The sequence below is a fragment of the Oryzias melastigma genome, linkage group LG1 (assembly GCF_002922805.2).
Source record: "Oryzias melastigma strain HK-1 linkage group LG1, ASM292280v2, whole genome shotgun sequence".
Lineage (NCBI taxonomy): Eukaryota > Metazoa > Chordata > Actinopteri > Beloniformes > Adrianichthyidae > Oryzias > Oryzias melastigma.
The window spans coordinates 29,274,040-29,295,572 of NC_050512.1; the positions used below are offsets into that span (position 1 = coordinate 29,274,040).

The 21,533-nt window shown below is 36.7% G+C and overlaps 1 protein-coding gene across 1 annotated transcript in view; it reads right to left on the reverse strand.

Moving 5' to 3' along the window:
- The window catches only part of LOC112157332 (sarcoplasmic reticulum histidine-rich calcium-binding protein), a 33,937-nt gene that overhangs the window by 4,951 nt on the left and 7,453 nt on the right, over positions 1 to 21,533 (reverse strand). The window contains exons 2-3 of the mRNA XM_036213953.1: positions 15,382 to 15,552; positions 14,170 to 15,215 (exon numbers count right to left, since the gene is read on the reverse strand). Of these exons, the coding sequence (XP_036069846.1) occupies positions 14,170 to 15,215; positions 15,382 to 15,541 (1,206 nt within the window). The 5' untranslated portion in view covers positions 15,542 to 15,552. The remainder of the gene's footprint in view (positions 1 to 14,169; positions 15,216 to 15,381; positions 15,553 to 21,533) is intronic.

The following is a 21,533-nucleotide window of genomic DNA, read 5'->3' on the forward strand; positions in this document are numbered from 1 at the left end:
CACGTCCCAAACCATCAGTGATCCTCCTCCGTGTTTCAGAGTAGAAATAGTTTTATTTTCATCATAGGGTTTGTTGGCTTCTCTCCAAGTGTTTATGGCTTCAAAAATCAATCTTGGTGTCATCACTCCAAATGACTTTGGTCCAGAAGTTTGGAGGCTTGTCTCTGTGCTGTTTGGTGTATTGTAAACAGGCTATTTTATGGTATTTGCACAGTAACGACTTTCTTCTGGCAACTCGACCATGCAGACCATTTTTCTTCAGGTGTCTCCTTATTGTACATCTTTAAACATCCACACCACAGTTTTACAGAGTTCTGGATCACAGTTGAAGTTATTTGTGGGTTTTTTCTTTGCAGCCTTAATGATTGTTCAGGCAGTTGTGGCAGAAATGTTTGCGACCGTGGTTTGGTTTTAAAAGAACTCGTCAGTTTCCACTTCTTGATCAAACTTTGAACTCTGCTGACTGGCATTCTCAGTTTCTTGGATATCTTCTTATACCTCTTTCCTGTTTTGTACAGTTCAGTTACCTTTTCCTGTAGATTTTTTTTGACAGCTCTTTGGCTTTCCCCATGACACAGGATCCAGAAATGTCAGGATGCAACGTTCTGTTGGGAGCTCAGAAACTCCAACATTTTGTGCACACACATTGATTACAGGCAAACGAGTCACAGATGAGGATGATGACCTTTAGCTGTCATTCAAACCCTTTTGTATCAACTTGTGTTCATGTTTTCATAAAGTAACAAAGTTAGTAGGGTAGGTAACTGTACAAAGTCATTTGATAAGTTTCTTTTGTCATGAGTGGAAATCAAAGTTGTTATCTTACATATTCTCTGAAAAATGAGCAAGAAATCAATTTTTTTTCGAGGTGTGTAAACTTACAAGCACAGCTGTATTTCAGTGGAATGGAACTTTGGTGCATGTCTGATAAGGAAATTAGACTTTGGTTTGATTTTCTTGTTTTTCATTATTTTGATTGCTTTTGGTGATGTTTGTTTCTTGATTTAAAACTTTAATATGATTCTTTTCCTTGTTTTCCAACATAATTCCATCTGGTTTTAGGGACCCGTTTTCCATAAATCCTGTTGGCATGCACTCTTAAACCTTTCTGCAACTGGAAACAAACAAACAACAAACAAACAAAATCCATTCAGCAATTCATCCATCCACTCATGTGCAATAAAAGTATAAGTGCAATAAATAATGCTGTAATAACCTACCTATCATGTGCAATAAATCAATCACGGACCCAAACCTGTTTTGATACCGCCATACAGACTGCTCTTCTTACGCTGTCGTACTTTTGCTTCTTATTATTATTACTGTACATTGAGATTTTTTTTGAGATTTTTTATCATGTATATGTACATTGAGATTTTTATTTTGTATTAATGTATACCCTGTAAGCTGCTGAAAAACTTAATTTCCCCAAGGGTGCCATCCCAAAGGGATTAATAAAGCGAAGTCTAAGTCTAAGTCTAAGTCTAAGTCTAAGGATGGTTTCTAGGACAAAAGCCATTTCCCCCTGGGGAATCTCAGAGATGCTGTATTTTGACTTTGTTTTAAAGGGGTGCTATTCTCTCTTTCTTCTAATACTAAAATGAGGAGTTCTTTAAGTTTTTTTTCTCTCACAAATGTGTAACTTGTAATTTACTCCTACTTTACATGATCATCAGATCGTCAAAATGCTATTTTATCAGTGGTTAGATGTCCCAGCAGATCCTCCACACTATTTTTTTAATTAGTTTATTCTTATTTTAGATATAGACATTGTTGCCAGCCTTTAGAGCATCTCCCTTTATGGGATTAGGATTAGATTTAAGGGGGTTTCACTCACTAATCCCAGAGTCAAAGGCAAAGAACAAATTGCGCCACATTTAGTGAGTGTTAGACAATAGTGGGACTTTACCTGATTTGTCTTCAGGAACCGGCATTGTCTTCATCAACTCCCCAGTACATTTTTTCTGCATGACGACAAAGAACAATCTTAAAATAACTTTGCTGTTTTTTTTAAATTATGTTATGTTTAGTTTTTTTATTAATTAAAATAAACAATCTGAGGTGCAAAATTCAGTCATTGAGAAAATTAGGAGTACTACATAATACATATGTTTATTTGTATCTTAAATAGACCTCTTAAAAAATTATTTAAGTGATATTATTATTATTATTATTATTATTATTATTTTTTAAAGTTTTTAAGTTTTTTTTATTTAAGTGATCTTAAAGAAAAAACATTTTTATGATTTTACAGGCTTGAGAAAAAACATAAAAGCTGACAAACTATTTTTTCTCCGTTTCCTAGCCATATTAGGACACAAGGGAAACTGTTTGTAAATTGACTTTTTTCCTTTATGTTGAAGCATCTTTTGAAGAAAGATTACAACTCAGGTTTCTTTCTTTGACTTTAACTTCTAAAATCTCGATTATGCCACTATAATTATTATTTATAAATATGTGATTGAATTTAGTTGATGAATATACTTTTATTTTGTACATTTTTACAGCTGTCTTACAGATATGAAGTTTTCTAAATCCAGTAAAATTACCCTAAAAAAAAAAAAAAATCTATTTTTTAGGGTAATTTCGGAGCCAGCATTCTGATGAGTATTTGCACCAATAGGCATCATAAATCACAAACTGGATTGTCTTTTAAAAGGAAATGAAAGAAATGAAGAAAATGTTTCCAACCAATCCGTTTTTTTTAGGCACCATAGCAAAGAACAGGTTCATGATGACTTTTCTTTGACTGTTTTTGCTAAAAAGTATATATATTGATTAGAGTTGTTTTTTACATTTTATTAATAACTAGTTTATCTTTAAAAAACATATTTTTTGAAAGCATTTCTTCACCTTTCTGGACATTATATTCAAATTTATTTGGATAGAAACAAATTCATTTTTTAATTTTGGGATTGTTTTCTATGTACTTTTAAAAAAAATGTGTGTCGTTTGTATAAAAACGCCATCTTAAAAGACTTTCCTAGTGAACTGATCTTTTTTTCACGTGTTTTTGCTGTATTAAAACCCTTCAATAAAAAAAATCTTAAACTGAGATATGACAATAAAACATCAGTTTAAAAAGAATTTACAGGTTTCTGAGAACATTTTAATGATCCGTTTTGAGATCTCCTAGAACATTACTGGCATTTAGACAGAATGCTGCTGAAGAAACTAATCCATGTGAAACACAAAACTGTTCTATTTCAGCTTCATTTATGTTTTTTCTCAAATTTCTATTTTCAAAAAGATTAAAAATAATTGTTAGAAACTCAGCTAGAAACCGATCTTCTGCTTCTGTCAAATTACCGGCATGAAGTCCAATCAGGCAATTGTTTTTGTGATTTTGGGCTATAAAAATAAAATTGAATTGAACTAACAATAGTTTTGTACTTTAATGCATAATTAGTTTTCATCAACATACATATTTAGTTGAAGTAATGTATTTAAATGTAATAAATGACAGAGCTTTTGTTAATTGACTGTATGTTTAAGTTTTAATAGTGTAGAAAATTTAGTCATTTTTTTGTCACTTTTGTCCCCTGACAAATAAGGAAATCAATGAAATTAAACCTAAAGTTAACAAATTTTATCTAAGGTGCTGTAAGACATGTAAAATGTTTGAGAGAAGAAACAATTTATAGTGTTGCTTTTCTAAATGTTTAGTAATCTTTGAGTTGCGTCAGTCGGAAAAGTGCTATACCAATAAACTTTAATTTAATTTGATTTAAACTTTGTTTTAACAGTTTGTGCATTTCAGTAGATAAAATACATTCTGAAAGATACTTCATCTTTCATTTAATCTGAATAACTACAGTTGTTAAAGCTGTGCTGCTAACGTCCTTGAATCACTGGGAAAGGTGTTTTTCCTGTTAATCTGCTGCGACACCAACAGTCAAGCATGGTGGTGGTAGTGTGGTCATCAGGGAATTTCAGGACCCCAAAATCCCAAACCAGAATTTTTAAACCAACAAATACGACCTTAGACTTGTTCTATGATCTTGATTTTTTTTATGTGACATTAAGGTAAAAGAGAATATAAATGTACAAAGAGGCCAAATACTTTTCTTTGCGTGCATGAAGAAAATGCAAAGTCATTTTCTGCAAACAAGTTCTTCAAAAAAGTTAAGATGATTTTCATTGTCAAGTGTTTTGCTCATCCTTACAAATAGCACTGCTGGTGTGAAAATGACAGCCAACAATTGACCTGTCAAAATAAATGTCATGCAAGGAATGTGCTTGTGCTTTTGGTTTGAAGAAAGTACTGCGAAATAGATTAATGGGCTGCACTGCAGTGCAGTGGTTAGCGCTCTTGACTGTCAGTGACAAGACCCAGGTTCAAATCCTAGATTGAATCTTTCTGTGTTTCATGTTCTCCTGTGCATGTGTTTCTTCCAGACCCTGTGGCTTCCTGCCAGAGTCCAAAAGTCTTAGTTCATAGGTTAATTGGTTACTCTAAATTGTCCCTAGGTATTCAAGTGAGTGTCTGGCACTGCAACAGACTGGCAAATCTGCTTAAGGTGTACCTGGCATGTGCTGAAAGCAGTAAATCTGGAAATGACTGCAGTGTGCATGACTGCAATGAGAGCAGGATGAAGAACCTGACAAGGTGCAGAAAAGTGTGAAAAAAAGATCAGCTGTCAGACGTTTTCACAGACTTTGACCTCTTTCCTGCTATAGCAACCGAGTCATCCAGCCCAAAATGTGCTGCTTATATTCCCATCTGTCAAGAAAGAGTCTGTACAATTACAGGCCAGCAGTTTTAAAACCAAGGCAATAATAGTGCAACATTTCAGGGACCTCCTTCCAAGGTTTTACCATAAGTTAAACCCCTGATGATTTATAAACATCATCCTCCATGCTGCACTGGACCATATGGAGAACCCAAACACCTACAATACAAAATGATTTTCTTTTATTTATTTTTTTAAAAATATATATTTTTAACACAGACAAATACAATAATTGACAAACTGGTGACATGGAGGGGCGGGCGTTTGATACATTTTTGATGCTTTTATTAGTATCTTTTCTTCTGGGTTCTTCTGCTTGCCATGTGGATCTCGTCGCTTTTCTTTGGATTTCAGGTCCACCAAGAAAAACTGACCTATAGATACGGTCATATGTGTCAGATTTTTCTTAAAATAATCTTAATCAAGTTCTATTTTAGTTGTACAACATTCAAAATATCAACATTCAAACGTGACACAAACATAAAAGAAATCACTCATTTTACAATTTCTGTAAACAGTTTTAGAATTTGCTCATCAAGGTAAAGGAAACAACACTATCATAAACATAGCAGGATATCTTATCATAACTTTAGTATCATGCAATAGAATAAACAGTAAAACATATTCAGGAAAGCTTCAGAGATCGCCAGACTTGTACGTCATTGCTTTTCCTGCACTATAGACCTTTCCATGCAGTAGGAAAGCTGCACCAGAAATTACTCTGAATAACTTCCAGTTCTATGCATTAACAAAATAAAGGCAAACCGTACATTATTAAGTGATGATCTTTCTATCAAACAATAAAGGCAAAGTGACATTTTTAATCGTGAAATCACAAATAATCGTAAAACTAAAACTGCAGTCACATACCTGAACACTCAGGGTGTACCAAAATATCGATATTGCGATATTTAGTCCTGTGATTAATTCTCAATGTGTTTTCACCAAGTACGGATCTTTTATTTTCATTTAAAGAGGTTGTAAAATGTTGTACTCACCGTTCTTTGATAAGACGTGCCTTCGAAAGGAAAGATAGGGGAGCACATGTTGCAAGACTGGCTGTCGCGGGCACCAATTTTCCTGGCAGCTACTTGAATTATTTCATTTTTTTCCTGTTATTTCCAATAATTTGCGCCAAGTAGTGTGACGTCTGTGACGAAGGCACGGAGGCGTTTGGATCCATGTGCTAGCAGGTAAGGTTTATTAACATCCACAGCAGGAAAGGGCACAATACAGAGACGTAGTAAGAGCCAGGCAGAGGTCAGACCAGGAGCAAGGGAACATCCGAGAGAGCAAAAGAGTAGTCAGAGTCCAGGCGAGGGTCAGGGGCAGGTGGCAGGCAATCAGAGGGTCAGAGACAGAAGAAATAAGTCAAAGATAAACGCTCGATACTGCAGGCAGGGTGGCACAAACAAATACTTCGCGGGGAGTGGAGTGTGGAGCCAGACTAAATGCTGAGGAGGTGATGAGGTGATGGGGAACAGCTGAGCTGGTGAGTCCAGGTGGTGGTAGGTGGTGAGCGCTCCCTCTGGTGGCTGGAGATGGTAGCAGCAGGTTGCTCCATGACAAGTAGTAGGATTGTTAACACTGAATTTTACAGATAATCCAAATTCAATTAGTGTCCAAGCTGGTCAAAAACAGTATTACAGTATTAAACACAAAATAAGACAAGTTGTTTATTATGATTATGTTCAAGCTAAAAAAAAAATAAATGGAGATACATTTTCCCCAAATATATGTTCTTCTTTATAATGTGAGTTATTAGAGACATTTTGACCAATTATCGCAGTACCGCGAAAGCTAAAGTGACACATTTCTCACCGCAGTTCTTAGTTCAAGGGTCAGAACAAGGATTCCAGTCCGCGAAACAGCTCACAAAATGGTCGGTGAGGAATTAGCTGCTACAGCTAATGTCCTGAGTAACGACAACTTGCTCGTCCTCCGTAGCACAACTTTCCTGTTTTATTTTATTTATAATTTTTTTTTTTGAAGAGAAAAATTAGCAGACAACTTGTTTCCAGTTTTGGGGTTGCTTAACTAAAGCAGCGATACCTTACGTTCTCCATGGCTGAAGTGAAAAGACGTCTTGCCGTGCTTCAGAACTGATCTCAGAGCTGCTAGTCCAGTCATGACCACTGATTGGCTGATAAGGCAGATGCCCCCTCTGTGGGGGTTTGATGAACTGGATGATGCCTTCATGCGCTGTAGGACATTTAAAACTTTGCTAAGAAATTGATGTAAATTAAATAATGAATTTGATATTTTCTCATGAAGGCTACACAACCAAAATCAAATTTTTGAACACTAAGCACATGTCTGGTGTGAATGTATAGCTTTATGGGTGTGTTGCACACTAGTGTGCCGCGAGAGATGTCCAGGTGTGTCGTGGGAAATTATTCATTTTCACCGATATAAAAACATTTTCTATCACCAGGAGATCAGCTCTGTTTTCGATTTAGCCACAGCTAGCTGTGTTTTTTTTTTTTTTTTTTTTAAAAGTTCTGCCCCTCCAACTGTCTACGTCAACCATTCTTGGAAGCTTTATCATGTCATCTGACAAATCAAAAGTTCTTAGCCTTCTCACTTTTATGTTGCGATTTGGCTCATAAAGTCTCACAGTTCCAGCAAAAATAACAGCTAAAGCTCGTGTTTAGCGGTGTAGCGTCCCGTGGGATCTGGTGTCAAACTGTGGAAAAAGGGAACAAAATAATGAAGCTCAGAGACGTGCGTTTGCCCTGCATCAGCGTCAATTTTTTGCACTCCATCTCCCATAATGCATTGGGTTTAAGTTACAGCACTTCTGCACTGCAACTAAAATAAAACACTTTATTCACCCAAAAATAGATAAAACATTACTTGTTAAAGTTACATTTTGCATTAAGACTAAATAAAAAATAATAAAACTTCAAAATGTTCATTTTTTTTGTTGTTAGAATAAAAAAAATATCATTAATTTAATGTTTTTTGTGTGTAAAAAAAACAAGCATGTTGTGATCATATAATTGTTCAAAAATTACAGTTGCTCTGGCACAATAATTTAAAGACATATAAAAAAAATACTCTTTGGAAAGAACATATTTTCGTTTATTTTTCTGAGGTCACCTAAAATTAATAAAGTTATTAATACATAAAGGGAAAAACAACCACTTCAGCAAATTTCCAACTAATTTAGTTGAAAATTATTATTGAAAACTATCACAACTTTTATTACAACATTTAGAAAAAACAGCTGCAACTTCCGGCTTTTCTACCTGAATTATAACAAAAATTTGTCGCGAGATTGATGAGGGACTGAACCTCAATACAGACCATTGAGTCTCTCCTGTTTCACATATTTGAATGCTGGTGTGCCGCAGAATTTTTGTCAAGGAAAAAGTGTACCTTGGCTCAAAAAAGGTTGGATAACACTTAGTATCTAGAGGCACATACTCACTTAACAAGAAGTAAATAACTGGACAAACAGATGCACTGACAAACATACTTAAATTATCAACGCACAAGCTTCAACAACCTAAAACAAAGAAAAAAACTCCTCAACTGGCACTAAGGCAGACTCACGTGCACGATGCAGGGCAGACAGGAAGTCTTGTAGTGTGCAGCAGCAGATGGTGTCATTGCACCCTTTTGACTCTTTAACCGGAATCTGATAACCGGAACTTAAACTGGAAGAAAAATCATTAAAAATGTTATTAACAGAGTCTTTTGTACACTTTCTTCTCTATTTTTTCACTGAACAGCTGGGCACACCATTAAAAAAAAAAAAAAAATCCAGTCACACTTGTGACAAAAATAGTGTCCTGTGAAGACTAGATCAAAGAGTCTGAAAAATATTGGACTGAATGTATAAAAAAAAAATCATAAAATTTGCAAATAATAATAATAATAATAATAATAATAATAATAATCGAGCAACACTACTGTGACAAAAAGTTAAAAAAGGAAAACTTTCATTTAGAAAATGTTAGTGCTGGATACTTTTTGTAATCAAAGCAGGATGAGTCGGTGAATTCCAAACAGGTTTTCATTGGTATTCTGTGAACAGGACAGATAATTGCTGTGTAATCAGGATGGATCTGTTTGTTAAAACAACAAATGAACTCACTGTTCTCTTCAGTGTCTTAGAATAGCTCTTTTTAAAATCATAGCATTGCTTGATCTGTACCAACAGAAAAGTCTTGTTTAAACAGCAGTCAGAGCTGCGCTGCACCTTTTTCCAAGTAATTGTGGAAGTTCTGCTTTGTAGGACAGCTGCTGTAAAAGTGTTAACAATCAAACACGGTGGTGGTAGTGTGATTTTAAGGGGTTGGATGGTTTGTCATAAGCAATAAAAACTGAGAATTGCGCTGAAAACACTGAGGAGGGATCACCAATTCATCACAAGCTGCGTTTCCATTACACATTTGTGCAAAACTTTATTGAAATTCTTGGAATTTCGAAAAAAAAAAACAGTTTCGAAATGAGACAGTTTCCATTAAATCATAATTTTGCGATGAAGCACAAACCAACTCACCCGTTAAGTCATTAAAAACGGATGGATGAGAACAAGTATTTTTTTTTATTTATTCACTAAATGGGGAGCATTTGAGTGACGTCACTGAAGTGTGGCTCGTGCAGCGCACCTAGTCGATTTACAGCCTCATCAGGTGCACGTGAGAAGCCTGTTCAGTGGGTTTGAAAAAAAAAAAAACCTAAGAAGTGAGCAGCTGGATATTTTTTGTTTGAAAATACGACAAGGTCCATTCAAGTTTGTCACAGCACTAGTGCTCATCCTCAGTGGAGACTCTTTCGATTAATTCAGGCTGCCAGCTTGAATAGTGCAGCTAAGATGAAACTTTGGTTGAGGATTTTAGAGAGGAGCTGTTCAATTCCCTATGATGCGCGATTTATAATGAGCTGTGAACACCGTGGGACCTCTCGTAGTGCCCGCTGTGCAGCGCTCAGGACGGACACTTCATACCAAGAAGGGCATTTATTAAAAAAAAGAAAAAAAAAGGCTTCCATTAAAATTTTATGAAAAATCTCTATTTCGATACACCCCAAATACCACATCCTCTAAACGCAAAAGCTTTTTTTTTTTTTTTTAGAAATTGTGGTGTTTCCATAAAGAGAATTTATTATCGAAATTCCAATCTGCGAAATTTCAGAGTTAATGGGAACGCTCCTATTTTAGGCTCAAGAGTCTGTGAAGACCAAGACCACCAGAACGAGCATCAGCTTCTTCCCAGAAGAAGTAAGACTGCTGACCTCTGAATGATCTTTGCGTCGCCCCTTTTCACCGACAAACCCCTCTTGAAAGCAGTGCTATGTTTATATTTTCTCTTTTTGTGCTAAATCTGCACAATACTCATAGGAACTGATACTCCATAGGAATTGTAGTAGGTCTAAGTTCTGTCTGCGTATCACATCGATGTGTCTTTTATTCTCTGCCATACTTCCACTGTAAATGGCTGCTCCAAGACCAGTCACAATTTTGTTTTATTCTTGTGGTGAAATGACAATAGTTGAATCCTTAAAAAGCACTTGATTAATGCAGAAAAATACATTTTGGAATATCAATAATATATATATTTAATAATAAAAACCAAGAGGACATTTTTTGTCTGCATGTGTCTGGCGAAAGTCCATGTCTTTATTTTAATCAAAACAAGTTCTTCTGGAAGCCGAGAACATTTTCTTCCTTCTGTTTAAGCCGTCTAAAAAAAGCTCTACGGTATGTCAGCTATGCACATCACACAGCACCTGTTAACGTGGAAAAGCAACCATGAACTTCAATGGTTTTCTGCCTTAGACTTGTATATTTTCTTTCTTCAAGGATAATGTCATTTTAAACAGTTTGTTTGTTTGAACTTTTCAATCCAGAGCCTGAAAGTTGAGGATGTCGCCCTCTATTGGCTGGTATTTGGAAAATCCAAGCTGCCAAAAGACCTCTTTCCAGGAAGCCATCAGTCAAAGTATCTCAAAGAAATTCAGATTTTATCAGCTCAAACTTTCCACACAAACACACAAAAAAAGAACCTGAAAACGACAGACTTAAATAGACAGCTGGGTCATTAACTGAAATAGAATCATTTGTGATTGATTGACACTAAAATATGAGGACTTCAGAAAACCTGAAGTCTGAAAATAAGTTTGACACAAAACAAATCCAGACTTCATCTAAAGAGCAGGAACTAATGAAACTAAACTTAAAGACAATGATTGTGACAAAAAGTTCTCCTGTCCTTCTGAGTCAAACACATCTTTACAGCTGCTGCAAAATTCCTGAATGGTGCAGAAGACAAACATGCTTTCTTTCCACTGGGTGAATGTGGAGAGAAACTCTCGTGCTGCCATCTGAACCACACCCTGCAACTGCATTACTGCAGTCCAATGAGCCAATGAGGACACAGATCTCCCTCCTGACTCCCTATTGATTCAAAGATCATTTCAGGAGGATGAATGCATGTTTTATACATGTAGTGAATGGACATATTTTGCAATCACAGGGTTGCTGGAGCCTGGTTGGTGAAGGCAGGATGCAGCCTGGACAGTTGCAGTCACAGTGCTGTGAGACAAATCACCAAATTATTTTGCTGATTTATTCACAAACACACATGTAATTTAGTCTTATTAAAAATCTGTGCATTGCAGTATTCAACTCAGCTCAAATAAATTTTATTTATATAGCCCAACAATCTTACAACACGGTTGTCTCAACAGTTGTTTTTCTCAGAGTTTGTTTAATCGGTTTAATTACATAAAAGCATTAAATATGTGTAAAAAACATTAAATATGCTTATGAATGAATGAGAGAATGAATGAATGAATGACATTGTTTACTTCAGGAAATAATACATAAAATATCATCTTACATAATCAGTCACAAGTTGATTGCTTGAAAGGGAGTGGGAGGAAGCAAACTTGTATAATCCCACCCTGGTTCGACCTTACCATTCTCTTTACATGAAATATCATGCTTAGCATAAACAGTATGTATAAAGATAATAAATAGGGGTCCACATACTGATCAACACCAAATTGATTCTGTTCCAGAGCAGATATTCCTGGATTTGTGTCTGCTTCCTGTTGTCTCATTGCTGCAGTTAGTAACATACCTGTTTGTTGTAGATTAGATGTTCCAGTGAGGTTTCTTCCTCTTCTTCCAAAATGAAGGTACATGCTTTGATTGATGAATCTCTTAGTCACTCGTTGAGGCTGTTATTGTACAGTCAAGACAATGGAGCTTTTCCCCAGATCTTTGGTAAAATCTGTTCTAGTTGTGTTACAAATGGGCAGACATCTGGTTCCACTTGCAGCAGGTTTATTAATTCAGAAAAGAATGAAGCACAACCAAAAGTCCACAAGGCTAGATCAGGGTCAGACTGGCAGAGGTCAATCACCAACATGGGATCATCCAAGAGGAGAGTAGAGTAGTCCGGGATCAGGTGAGGGTCAGGGCAGGCAGCAAGCAGTCAGAGAATAAGCAGGGTCAGAAACCAGATAGAAACGCTTGGTAGTGCAGGCAGGGTGGCACAAACAATACTTTGTACTGAGCAAGGCTCTGTGTGGTGCTGAAGAAACAGGTGGGTGATTGTCCTATTGGAGTCAGGTGGGTGGCAGCCAGAGACTGTGTGCTGAGGCTGCTGGGAGGTGTAGTGAGTTTAGTACTCTGGAGATGGCTCCCGCTGGTGACAAGAGGGGGAGACAGCTCTGACTCCTGACAAGTTGCAAGGCTTGATATTGAAGTCTTAATTTTTGGTAATCAATCAAAAGAAACTGCAATGATTTAATGTGGTTTGAATTTTATTGATTTATTAATTGCAGACAGACAAATACAACACATTCAAAATAAACTATTTTATTAAATATTTTATTTCTGTTGTTGCAAATGTTTTAGGAAATGATCAACCTCACTGATGTTTTTATCCCATATAATATAAAAAACAATCAGCAAAAGAAACAAGAAACCAGAGTATGAGGAACTTCCCATGACAGCTAAGATCCCAGCATATAATGTTGCAGGTAGAAACCATGTTTGTAGACCTGCTTATTCACATTCATCAAAGTAGGTGTCCTGTTGGTCAGAACAGCTGCTGGAGACCTCGTCCAGGATTGATCTGTCAAGTGAAGAGAGAAAGCCATCATTTCTCTGTTTGAAAAACAGTTTTATGTTTTGACTTTCTCACATTCCTACTTTTGTGGATAGAGTAAATGGTAGCTTTGTGTCATTGAATACATTACATTTTTCCTGTATGTGTGGGGTTGCAAGCAACACAACCAAATTTGAGCAATGTATAGCAACAAGTTTTTTGTTTGACATATTTGCCTTTCCCAGCGTGTGGTTTCAGTCTGAGATAAATGGCTATTCACTCACTTTTGACATGACATTGCTTTTATGAGCTGCTACTGCTGCCTAGATGTGAATTGAGGGTTACAGGTAAAAGCACAGCTTCCAGAAAAAGTGTTTTTTTTTTTCACCATTGACCAACTGGAATTCTCTCATAAAGCAGTATTAAAGTTTTACATGCTTTCTCTCCACTAATCATACTATTTTTTTTAGAAATTAGACATCCAACACAATCAAATTAATTTGAAAACATTAAGAAAAAAGAATACAATGAAAAATACTTTTTTGATTAATTGAAAAAAAATCAGATCTCTACCTCCAGTATCCTTTGTATGCGAAGCATTCAAGGTCATCGGTGATGTCGTCATCAATGAAGGCTTCAGAGAGAATAAATAATAGTTAGAAAATGCAATGTGGCCTACTTTGATGGTATTTAACTTGACACATTGATTGTGTCTTGTACAAGAACTCACCTGAGCAGTTTGTGTCACAGAGATTCTTGGACAAGCCATTGCCTGAATCACAGAAGAAGCTGTCAGAGAGCTGGAAGAGCCCGAAATAGTTGCTGGGTCCCTGATTCTGCTCCATGTTGTACTCCTCTTGAGATGATGATTCATGGCTGTGTTTGCTGGGCTTCTTTTCCTTCTTGTTTTTCTGTTTGCTTTCCCCACTTTCATTACTTTCATCACTGTCCCGTCCCTTGTTGCCCCTTCTCTTGTCACCACGTTTCTTGTTGTCTCGTCCCTTTTTGCCTCGTCTCTTGTTGCCCCTCTCATCAGATGAAGCATCTCTCTTCTGTCTTGGGTTACCAGACACACCGTTTGACATTTCAGTAGTTCCAGAGCTCGGTGTTGGATTGTTGGCTCCATGGTTTTCCATTCCATGGCTTTCCTCACTGCTGTTGTCACTTTCTTCACTTTCGTCACTTTCATCACTGCCGCGTCCCTTCTTGCCCCGTTTCTTGTCGCCCTGCTTCTTGTGGCCTCTTTGCTTATGGCCCTTTTCTTCAGATGAAGCATCTCTCTTCTGTCTTGGGTTTCCAGACACATCGTTTGACATTTCAGTAGTTCTAGAGCTGGGTGTTGGATTGTTGGCTCCATAGTTTTCCATGTCATGGCTTTCCTCACTGCTGTTGTCACTTTCGTCACTTTCGTCACTTTCATCACTGCCGCGTCCCTTCTTGCCCCGTTTCTTGTCGCCCTGCTTCTTGTGGCCTCTTTTCTTATGGCCCTTTTCTTCAGATGAAGCATCTCTCTTCTGTCTTGGGTTACCAGACACACCGTTTGACATTTCAGTGGTTCTAGAACTCTCTGTTGGTTTGTTGGCTCCATGGTTTTCCATTCCGTGGCTTTCCTCACTGCTGTTGTCACTTTCATCACTTTCATCACTGCCGCGTCCCTTCTTGCCCCGTTTCTTGTCGCCCTGCTTCTTGTGGCCTCTTTGCTTATGGCCCTTTTCTTCAGATGAAGCATCTCTCTTCTGTCTTGGGTTTCCAGACACACCGTTTGACATTTCAGTAGTTCTAGTGCTGGGTGTTGGATTGTTGGCTCCATGGTTTTCCATTCCATGGCTTTCCTCGCTGCTGTTGTCACTTTCTTCACTTTCGTCACTTTCTTCACTGCCTCGTCCCTTCTTGCCCCGTTTCTTGTCGCCCTGCTTCTTGTGGCCTCGTTGCTTATGACCCTTCTCTTCGGATGAAGCATCTCTCTTCTGTCTTGGGTTACCAGACACACCGTTTGACATTTCAGTGGTTCTAGAACTCTCTGTTGGTTTGTTGGCTCCATGATTTTCCATTTCGTGACCTTCAACTTCAGAAGATTCATGACTTTCTTTACCTTGCTGCTTTTTCTCGTGGCTTTCATCGCTGCTGTTGTCACTGTCTCCACTTTCGTCACTACTCTGTCCCTTCTGGCCTCGTCTCTTGTCACTTCTTTCTCTAAAGTCTTTCATTGAAGCCCATCGCTTTCTTCTAAAACTGGGAACAGTGCTGTTTATCATTGGGGCTGAGGAGATTGTGGAGTCAATGTCTTGGTCAGTGGCGGTTTGGTTTCCTTCAGAGGCTTGTGTTGTTTGCCTAGCAGCTGCAGTTGGGAGCACAGCATTTCCAGTCACCAGATTGGAGTCAAGTTGGGATCTTCTCTCTAGTTCACAAGTAACTGCAAGGAAAGCAAATTTGTACAGAAAAGACATGAAACATACACAATTAGTCATTATGAGCCTTTGGATTTTATAAATTGCTTCTTAGATGTTTTTTTAAGTCAAAGTATACATTTGTTCAATAAAACAAACTGAAACTCTATCTTACGTAAATAGATTTCTTACCTAGAGCTAGGATTTGGTCCTTGTATCTGCCATACTTTCTGGGCAGAGGCAGAACCTGCTGGAGTTTCTGCCTCAGCTCACATTTGGAGACGATCCTGCCCTCAGAGAGGTTGAGCACGAAAGCGGCTCCAGTCAACGCCAACAACAATCCCAGCTTCATGACTCCAAAGTCTGCAGCAAGAAAAAAAAACAAACAAAAAAAACAAACAAACACGGGTAAGCAAAGATTTGTAGTAGAACTGCTTAACTCATTGCTACAACCCCTTATGTATGTCTTCTTTTTAATTGCTACATATAAAACCAATTATTTAAAGAAATAAACAACACCAAAAAAGTCATTTTACAGAACTGAAAGTATTTTCTGGGACTCGCACCTCTCCAACTTCCTTATGCCGTCTGTTTTGCCTTTCTGTCTTGAGTAGTAAATTTCTCTGAGTATGAAGAGTAGAGCTGCTCTTGCTTTTATATGCCTTGACTTCCGCAAACCGGTTGTATTGTCGTCATTGTTTCTGCATTCTTTCTTATGGAAATTTCTAATGCTGGCAGACTGCACACAAAGGTGGCGTGTTCGCCATTTCACTGTTGGTTAAGCATGAAAGACCTAAACATGCAAACTGTCATACCTAATAACTACCAGTAAAACATCTTTTCTGAGATATTCAAATTTTAAAAAGCTTTGGATCTTGGTTGAGAAGTTTTTAAATGTTAAGGGCTTTATATTTGTCATCGTCATTGAGTGTTGACTTATGGAGTGAGCTTGTGCACACAGTTGCCAAGCAAGAGTAATGCAGAAAATCTTTGACTAATGACTTAGCTGGAGATTTTTTGAGATGCAGATTCTTAATAAACTAATGCAACAATAAAATTCTTGTGGTGGAAAATTAATCAGGATTTTATGTTTTTTTTTTTTTTTTAAACTTTGGGAGAAAACACAAGAAACATTTCAGCTGAAGGCTCCAACATGCTAAGTTATCTACAAAATGTAAAACTGAATTTAATCAGATTTCCTCCACGAAAACATAGCAGACAGAGATGTTCTAATGCTCTTATGTTTGCAGCATTATTTGACACAGTATTAGTGTTTCCAGGAAGGTTTGGTGGTGGCATATCCATTTACAGGATCTCTTTTGGTAGAAGAACCTGTTTGGGGTGCATTAAGTTGTTTTTTTTTTTTACATTCTACACACACCCAACTTATACCCTTGTTGCACATAGGCCACCATTCCACATTTAGAAATGTCTGTTTAAGCTCTTGCTGAGTCATTACTCAAAGATTCTCACGCTCTTTCAATAATCATGTCTGTGCTTTTTGTGTGGAAACAATAGTCTCTGTGATAGAAGACAGAAGAGAGCCATCCACACAGCTCTTTGAGTTTATTGACAGAGCGTTGTGACATGGACATTCGTGGAAGATCTCCAAAGAGACAAGGGTCCCACACAGTTTTCCACATTCAAATATTGTGTCATAGTCCCCAGAAAGTCTAAATCTATTTTTCATAGTAGTCTAAGCTCTTTGACTTGCTGTATTTGCATTTTTTGCTGCCTAAGATATTGTTTTTTGACAAAGCAATGAAATCGCCACCCATTCATTTGAGTAGTCAGTATTTGGTTGTTGTAGATAGTTGCAGCTTACTCAGAATGCTGTTACCTGTTTGAAAAAAGAAGTTGACTTAATAAAACTGAGTAAAGTGGGTTTTGCAACCACAAAGGGCTGGTCCCAGCTGTGTGCTTGTCTAAAGTCTGGTTAATGCAGAAGGTTCTGTCGGGAAAGGCATCAACGTACAACCAAAGCCAAACCAATCAAACAAATAAACTGATCAGATTTCCCTTTTGCTCTGCCAACCCTTTTGGATTTTGCCAACCCTTTTGGATGTGATACCGGACCCATCCAGGTACCAGATGCTGTATCTTATTCAAACTGGTACTGGGTTAAGGTGCAGGTGTGCTCCGCGTCCCAGTGCTGGACCAGTTCTGGTTCACGGCTCTGATGTTGGGACCCGTGATTTAATGGGAACAGCCAGCATGTCAAAAAACGATGAGTAAGGGACACCCTAAATGTCAGGAGGGGTCCTTAACCAAACGCCAGTCTGTGACTAGTTCGAACTGAGAATGTGTTGGATATTCTCTCCTCCTAAATGCAACAAAGGCTTATTTCCAGGAGCTGTATTTCAAGTCCGTGGACGCATCAATGTTGCTGCAAAAACTTGGAGAAACGAAAAGCAGGGTTGGTTTTCAAAATAAAAACTTCAGTTGTACTTTCAAAACAAAACTTTAAAACATTTGATTTTATATTTAAGGTGACGTGCCCACGTGATAACGCACATGAAGACAGCAGATTACACATGTGTCCATTTTCACCATGGGCACCGAAAGTTTAATTTTGAAAGTACAAAGATATATAATGTTTTTGTTCTTTCAATTACCGGTTCTGTTCATGGTCTTTTTGGACAAAATTTTTAGGCAGAGCCAGGGGCCAATGGGGATCTGGTTTGGGAACCACAGGATTTCATCTCTGCTCTTTGCAGATGATGTTGTCCTGTTGGCTCCATTGAGCCAGGACCTCCAGCATGTATTGGAGCAGTTTGCAACCGAGTTTGAAGCGACTTGGATGAGGGTCAGGACCGCTAAGTCTGAGGCCATGGTTCTCAACCGGAGAGAGATAGCTTGCTCTCTCGGTGGGTGGAGTGCTCCTGGGTCAGCTAGAGGAGTCTAAATATCTTGGGGTCTTGTTCACGAGTGAGAGAAGATCGGAGATCAACAGGCGGATTGGAGCGGCGTCCACCATTTTGCGGTCATAGGAGACAACGCAGACTACCCAGGTAACGTAGATGAAACGCTGTAAATTCCGGGTCGCGGTAGTCAAAAGAATCTACACACTGGATCTACAGCTCTGGCGTTACAGGGTTAAGCTCTATGATTTGTTTCATTAACCATGTTTGAAAAGATTTTACCCTTTTCAGTTTTACTTCCTTGATTCTTTTCACACTTGTTTTTTAAGTTTTCCGCGTGCCAGTCACACCGGGTTCATGTTTATAATCATGCCAGCTGTTTACATTTCAGTTAATTGTCAGGTCGTCCTGCTTCGTCACCCTTATGTTGCTCGCCTGGTTCCTATGTTATCATGTTCAGGTTCATTTGTAAGGGTTTTTGCTGCTTAGTCTGGTGTCCTGTAACAGCTAAACAAAACCCTTAATAAGTAATCTTGAAAGAAATAATGCAATATATTTTCTAATAAAATAAAATCAAATAAAAAACATTCTGAAACAAAGTGTTTTATATTTTCTGTATGACCAAACAGGGCACTAAGGCTACTTTCTTACAAATACAAAATAAATTACCGTATTTTCCGGACTATAAGTCGCGGTTTTTTCCATAGATTGAATGTCCCTGCGACTTATACTCCAGTGCGACTTATATACGAATTTTTAATGATGAGATATGGACCGTAAGTCTAGAGTGCCCTCTTATGGTGATCTATGCAATTACTTTATTTACTTTAGTTATTCAGACGTGACACAGAGGACGAAGAATTTTAACGGATTTAGTGATATGGAGTGAGATTGCTTGCAATTAATTACAGTAAAGATACAAAGTTGATGAGTTCTTGAGGCTATAGTTAAATAAAACTGTTATGTTATATAAATGCTACACCTTTTCGTTTTTTTCATGATGCTAATATGTGAATATGTGTTGACACATATTCAGCCTGTTTTCTATTCACTTATGAATGTTATAACTTACCTTCCAGGATGATGTAATATCGTTTTTTCAACCAGTTTGTAAAATAAATTACTTGAAAAAAATGCGACTTATACTCCAGTGCGACTTATGTATGTTTTTTTCTTCTTCATTATGCATTTTTTGGCCCCTGCGACTTATACTCCGGTGCGACTTATAGTCCGAAAAATACGGTAAATACAAAGCCTGATTGCTTTTGGTTTTTGAAAGAATCTTTATAAAGTTTTTATTGAATTTAAAAAAAACGTGTTAATGAACAGTAAGAGAAAGCAGTGTAAACTTTTATAAAATATAAACCAATATTTTCATTTTGACAACTTTTAACTTTGAGATCATTTAGCAACAGCTCCAAACATGAACCTTAAAGGAGGAAATGCATTGAAGGAAGAAATTCCATTGAAACCCAACCGCTGACATTTTTTCTTTGTGGCAGTAAGGAGCTTAGGAGAAAGGAAGACTTTGCTGTTTCTTATTTATCATTGCAAACCACTTCAGTTTTAGAAAATGTAAAAAGAAAAAAATGCAAAAACCTTACCAGAATCAAAGAAAACATTGCAATCGTCTTTAAATATGTTTTTGTTCTCTTTTCCCCTATAAACTACATGATATAAGTTTCCCATTATGAATTTAAAATCCCCAAAATGTTCTGCTTCACAGTTAAAACATTTATAAACAGTTAACAAGAACATTTGGACTCTTTTTTTAAAATTTAGACCAAATTTAAGTTAATTTTTGCATTGACCTAAATCTTTTTGTTTATTTACTATAGTATGATCACTCCTTTCATTTTATTTTAATGTTTTATGTAAAGTACTTTGAATCATCTCTGTACGTGAAATATGCTAAACAAATAAACTTGTTTTACCTTGTATTTATCTTTTGGGTTCTGAGTCCTTTAAATCTGACCTAATAAGATTTTAATCCTTTTTATGTCAGTTATACTTATTTCATGTGTTTATCCTCAATAATTATATCAATTTTTAATGTTTTTTGATCGTACTTTTCCATTTTAGTTAGAACGATTGTGTGAAAACTGGAAAAAAAGTTTCTTATCGTAAACCGGCTTATGATGTTTTTGTGTGTATTTCCTCTTTCAGTTCTGTCCTTATCAGTCGTTTCTGTGTTCCTCCAGATAAAATATCATTTTAATAATCTTTGTTTTCATTATTTAAAAAAAAAAACTAATGATATTTGCTTTTCTGATTGAATGAATGAACTTTAGGTTTAAATCGTTGACTCATTGTGTGAGCACTTCAAGACCTGAATAACTCAGCAGCTGTACGTTCAGCAAACACTTCCATACACGGTCTTTTTGGCTTCTTAACATCGCCTAAAAGAGTCCTCGTGTCTGTAAAACCAAAAATGAATTTTTACAATCTGAACATTTTTGTTTGTCATATTTTTGTTTCAGGCCTTTTGACAACACGAGTGGTATGTTAACTCTAAGTACACATGTGTGCTAAACAATCAACAAACATGAATAACTTCTTTCTGTGCGTTTGAGTTTTGTGTTTTATTGAAGTTTAATTTCCCCTTTTTTTTATCATGAAACACTGCAAGACAATAGTTTTGGTCACTGATGACTAAAGATAACACTGAGAGTCAGCATGGCGGTGTGAGTATCATTAGTGGATCTAGATGATTTGACAAAAGTAGTGGAGCAATACATTTTACAGCTGACGAAGGCAAAGCAAGATGTCCAAATCTACAATCACAATAAAAAAATCATATTTATTCTAAAATGTTTGTCATTTTTTTTCATCAACATTTGGTTTTATACTTTATATATATATATTTATATATATATATATATATATATATATATTTTATTTGCCAAAAATTTTCTATAGGGTTTTAAAAAGGCAGTAAAATAATCATAACTAAAGTAAAATTAAATCTGTACAATTGTTTATTAAGTTAAAACCAACATTATTATAAAAAAATATTGAGTACGGACAAGTTACAAGTAAAATAAATAACAGATAAACAGCTAGTTAAAGTTTGTGAAATGTGTTAAATGAATGTATGGAATGTCAAAGGTGGCATGCAAGATGGGGTGCTTGTTCATAATGAAATGTTACAGAAAACCTGTTTTATCAGATGTAAAAAAAGATTTGTAGACGAAAAGTCATCTATCTATATGCAAATGAAGCAGACTTTTCTGCACGTGTGAAAAGAGTCTACACGTGTTAATTTTGGATGACATTTGTGAAGTACGAATTACATTTTTTCAAGTGGAAGCTTTTATTTTCATGTTTGTGAAATGTAAGTGACCAGTAGATTTCTTCAAATTTTGATTGTTTTTAAAAAAACAATTTCTAGCTCATTTTTATGGCCCGCAGCATCAGGTACTGATGGCAAGGACCATATTATTTTTGCAAAAACGTCGAAAAATGAAAAAAGCCCCAAAAAGA